At 42.6% G+C, this 5,368-nt stretch overlaps 1 protein-coding gene across 1 annotated transcript in view; it reads left to right on the top strand.

The window, feature by feature from the left end:
* Nucleotides 1-4,675, top strand: part of BAG2 (BAG cochaperone 2) — an 18,422-nt gene extending 13,747 nt beyond the window's left edge. The window contains exons 2-3 of the mRNA XM_088455926.1: nucleotides 2,392-2,501; nucleotides 3,393-4,675. Of these exons, the coding sequence (XP_088312052.1) occupies nucleotides 2,392-2,501; nucleotides 3,393-3,790 (508 nt within the window). The 3' untranslated portion in view covers nucleotides 3,791-4,675. The remainder of the gene's footprint in view (nucleotides 1-2,391; nucleotides 2,502-3,392) is intronic.
* Nucleotides 4,676-5,368: the final 693 nt, after the last annotated feature.

Genomic DNA, 5,368 nt, shown 5'->3' with positions numbered 1-5,368 from the left:
GGAAGATAGCCATGACTAACCTCATGTGTGATACTTTAGCCACAGTACTGAACACCTTTATTTCCATGTTAGTTCAACTCAATGGTGAGATTTTAGGCAGCTAGAGTACATACAACAATGATACAGTGAAGCAGATTTGAGTGTCGGCTTTTTAAAAGTCGGTTTGGGTCTTGGGGGGTGGATGTGAGGAGAGGGAGGGCTCCATCCACAGGCCACTCCAGGTTTTGGCCTTTTTGGCCTGTTAGCAGGCTCATTCGGGTCTGCACCTGGAACTGGCTGATATAGGCTGTGTGTGATTGTAAGTTAGTGTCTCATACCTGGGAGAGCAAGCAGACTGACTGGCTCAGAGACACTTGGTGAAAACTACCTGTAAGTCTTGTGCATACGCTTGTGTTGATGGTGGAGGCAGTAGGCCCCACTATTTCTTTAGAGAGGGAACCTCTTGTCTAGTTAGCGCCCAGACGTGCTAGCGTTTACTTTTATGTTATGTTTTCCTTTTATGTTGCACAATAAAGACTGGTACCAACCAGCTAGTACGAGACCCCCAGACTGGTGTACTATTTTTCTGGCTGCTGTGTGTGTGAAGAGGGAGTCCATCTACCCCAGGAGAGGGACCCCTAATCCGGTCGTGTTACTATATATATTAGCTGAAGTACTCAGCATTGCCAGAGTTTAATATGTGATGTCATCCAAATCCATCCAGTGGAAGGCCCGAGACACTCCACCGTGAGGTCCAACCGGTACTCCAACCACTCCATTAGACACCTCTCTGTAAAGTTTTCATTCAAATCCATCCAGTGGAAGTCCCAGAACAGGCTCCCCAGGTCAAAGTTCTGCCCAGCATACACCAACAGGATGTCCGACTGGGACCCTAACCCCCCTTAAAACTGGCCAGGATTCATCTAGACCACCTCGCGTTGGTTTCATCCCAATCGGTGCAGGGGTGTCCAAATGCATAACCAGACAGACAAAAAATCAAATAGACCAATTAAATTTTTATACAAGATTTGTCGCTATGTGGTCTAATAGCTTACTTTTTTTACACTAAATAACTATGTAAGATTTGGCAGCTTTACCTTGAGAGCAGTAGAAGATATTCACCAACCAGCAAGCAAACTTATTTTATATTTAAATACTAGAGTAAATATATACAGGGCTTGACAAATCCCAGGGGCCAGGTCGCCATGGCTACCAGATTTTGCAGTAAGGGGGGACGCAGATCTTCATCAGCTCCCGCGGAGATTCGTGCCTATAGTATTGCGTCGTTCATTTCATGCACAGGAGTGCATGTGCTGAGTGTCGTCTGCGGTGACTGCTGCGCCTGTGTCCGTCCTGGCCTGTGCTGACTCCTCCTGTCCGTCCCATCCTGCGCCGACTCCTCCTCTCCATCCCAGCCTGCGCTGACGACTCCTTTCCATCCCAGCCTGCTCTGACCCCTGCTGTCTGTCTCAGTCTACGCTGATCCACCTGTACGTCCCGGCTGTCTACTGTCTCCTATTTCTGGCTACATAGAGCTCCCCGATAATAGGATCTATGCGTGGCCAGGGATTGCGGAGCAGCTTCAGAGAGATAGTGGTGTGACCACGAGGGGAGGGGAGTTCTGTTGTACTTTCTGGCACCATTGTTCCATATGAAATGTGGTCTGTTATAACTGGAGGGTGGGGGGTGGAGCAGAGGAGCTGTGCAGAGCAGTGATGGGGCCTCCGTGTTACTGTACCCATTCAGCTGTGACCATTTTGTGGACTAGTATAGTGTGTATAACAGTTGCATAACACACAGCGTTGTGCTCCTCAATCACTATTGTTATTTTTTTGAGGGGACAGTGATTTGGCTCCTACACTTTCATCCTAGCTCCAAGATTTTAGAAAAATTTGTCAAGCCCATATATTATATATATATATATATATATATATATACATACATACACTTTCTTAAGGGCATGAACTGTGTTATACAGTGAATTTCATCATAGACCATTTTGATTGTAGGCTAATTAATTTATGGTTTTTAAAAGTACTCTAGAAAATCTTGTCAAACATTTCAAATTCTTGTTGTTCTGTAAGTATTCTGCTCAGATTATCTGATAACCTAACAGCATATTTGCCTTAATTAGTGCTGTGCAGGGCCAGCTCCAGGGGTGATTGCAGGGCGCTGTGTACCGGGCCGGCACAGGGTGCTCAGACCCTGGTGCTGTGGGGTAGTATTAAGAATACAGTAAAGTCTTAACTGTCTTTGCAAATTATGGTCTTTTAGGTTATTACTATAACACCATATTTACCAGTTGTCCATCATACTCCTTTTGTTTGAATGATATAGTAAAATATCCAATAAGAATGGATAAAATTACTGTAAAATAAATCTGTCTAAAAAACTATTTTACTTCCGCCGTAGAGTTCAAGCCTTGCGTGACTCCGCATCCGCCCTGGAGCTGGAGAAAGAATCTCTTTTAGAGATGATCCACAGTGTTCAGAGCAGTCAGGATATGAGGAAGATAAGTGATGGTAAGCTCCGCTGGTGCTCCCGTTGAGACACAAAACATGGGAATTATTTATCGTTTGGTAACGCCCTAAAAGTATGTGTTTTATTTCTTTTTCATTTTCATTTTCAATCTGTAAATCTAAAGTTCAGCAGAAGAGTACAACAGTTGTTAAGCTGCCCACAAATCTGGGTACACATGCAAAGGGATCCATTGCACAGATCCAAACAAATTAAATAATTTGCTATGATCGGAATGTAAAATAAATTGTCTGTACATATTACTCTACAGCTTAACAGTTGACAGCTGCACACTCATTGAGGGGAATGGGTAAAAAAGAATATTCATCTAACCTAAATTTTTAATCTGTTGGATTTAATTCAATCATATTTTGATTTTGTAGAATGAAACCACAAACTGTACCGTGACCGACCAATTTGGTCAAGTTGACAGATCAAAATGTTTTTAAAGTGTTCAGTGGGTAATTGGTCCATTTTCGTGGGTGCCCAAAATAATTCTGGTCTGATTAAAAAATAATAAAAAATGTGATCAGTGAATCACAAGATCTGACTATTCAGGCCCTGCACCATACAGCTGTATCTGATCTAGTAGAGCACCAAATTATCAGATCTGTGTCCAGTCTTACCATGCACCTCATGCATTGGTTATTTCGCTGCATTTGTTCAAGTGGCACCACTCACCCCATGTTATGGCAGTCCTAAATGGAATTATCTTGCACTCATTCATGTAATTTATAAAGGTTTGCGTTCTCATTGGTGCCAAAGTGCAGAATATAATCTGTTGGTACCTTTTCCTGAGACCAAGTTGATAATGAAAACGAGACAGTGTATGAAATGGCATTTAAGCACAACATGCCTGAAACATTGATGTTGTCCTTTATTTCTTCTTTGCCTAGGGGAAAGAGAAGAACTGGTTCTAACTGCAGAGCGCCTGATGAGCCGTATTGTGACTGTAGAAGTTACAGTGGAGACCATTAGAAACCCCCAACAAGCTGTTTCACTACAGAAAGCCACCATGATCATTGATGAGATTCTGAACAAAGTGATGGACAACATGGAAAGCGGAAAGAAAGCGTTAATGTCTTTGTATGGAGCTTGTACATCAGACATTCCCCCTGGACCCATTGATCAGAAATTCCAGTCCATTATTATAGGATGTGCACTGGAGGATCAGAAAAAAATCAAAAGAAGATTAGAAACCCTTATTAGGAACATTGACAGTTCGGAGAAATCCATTACCCTGCTGGAGAACCAGAAGCAGAAATCAACTGTCCATCACAACAAGCAAGTCTAACATGTACTCATGGTGGCAGGGAAACGTAATGCATTACAGTGCACAATATTGTAGAATGGAAGCGGTATGTGTGCTCTAATTATAGTGTACCCATAGTGTGCACACAGTACAGACAGACAGTTTGTGGGCTGAATTTATTAAGTTATGAGGATTCTGCCTATTTGGTCACTCAGTGTTATTAGTATATAGTGAATCAGCAGCAGACACAACCATCACATTGTATAATGGGCCTGATTCATTACGGATTGCTATTGCGATCACAACTGTGAATACGCACGCAGGTCCACTGAGAAAATATGCTAATGATTGCAATCTGTCATACGCAGCCTAACATAAGGATGCCCACTCTACCTTACACACATCCATAATATTTTGCAAAACCATCAGTAACATCGAGTACAATCGGAGCCTCACGCACACTTGCACAAGGTCTGACTTTACTCAGGAATTACTAACCTCATCGCACGCAATGAAAGCCCAAGCTGTGTATGGCATTGCAATGGCATCGCCCTGTAACGTTGTTCAAACGCACTGGCACACATGCGGTTCGCTGACCCCCCTATCACCACCCCCAAATGGTCACTTCCTGTCAATTACTTTGTGATGGGTCTGCATAGTCACTGCGATCGCAGTGGAGTCTTTGCGCAATTACACTGCGATGCATGCACATGTGCAGAACACAACAATCGGCCGATTGCGTGTGTAATCTCAGTTGTGATCGGTAATGAATCAGGCCCAATGTCCGCTGTCACTCACCATTAACATTGCACCACATGAAGTCATATTGCATTATAAGTATGATTAGTAGTTATTCATTTGATTTTAAGATTATGTTGTTCAGTTAAAATACTGATTGCTCTGTTTTAGTCTCGTGGCTAATAAAATGGAAATACAAAAAAATATTTTAAATGTTTGTAAAAATAAAATTGATTCTATTATCTATATAACACAACATATTATACACCTCATTGATTGACACAAGGCTTATTGGTTCGTTTAATCAAAATGTATTCATTTGTTCTCTTTTGTGAGTAGTAGTTCACTGTAAAACATATCAAATTGTTCATGGAATAAGTGATTGGGTATTGTCATTTACAAATGGTGGTATTTATAGATGTATCGTTACATCTATCGTTCCACGTCCATACAAAGACAGGTGCACACTGCCATTGAACAAGTTCATGGTCTGTCTGTGAAACAGATGTGCAATCACTGGAAGTCTAAAGCACTCCTATATTACACCAGTAATAAAGGGCCTGCTTCAACCTCAGACGCTGGACCCATTCGGTTGCATCTGTCCAATGGTTGCTTTACTGTCCATGCTCCAAGCCGCAATGCGCATATGCTGCAGCTCCAGAAGCAGTGTGGGGGGTAGCCGCAGGCAGGTTGAGAGGCTGCAGGTGTTTGGGGGCAGGAAGGGGGTGCTGTCTGTGATTTAATGAAAAAAATAACCTAAGTGCTCTTCTGCATCACTTCTTCAATGTCGGGGAAATAAACACCTGCCGAGGCTATTTAAAACCTTGACTTTCATTTGCAGGCTAAAACGGGGGTAGCCATAGTGATCCCCCATGTTTTGAC

This window comes from Taudactylus pleione, unplaced genomic scaffold (genome assembly GCF_031769625.1).
Source record: "Taudactylus pleione unplaced genomic scaffold, aTauple2 ptg000678l, whole genome shotgun sequence".
In the NCBI taxonomy this organism is placed as follows: Eukaryota; Metazoa; Chordata; class Amphibia; order Anura; family Myobatrachidae; genus Taudactylus; species Taudactylus pleione.
The sequence above is the reverse complement of the archived record's forward strand: the minus strand, read 5'-3'. Positions and strand labels throughout refer to the sequence as shown.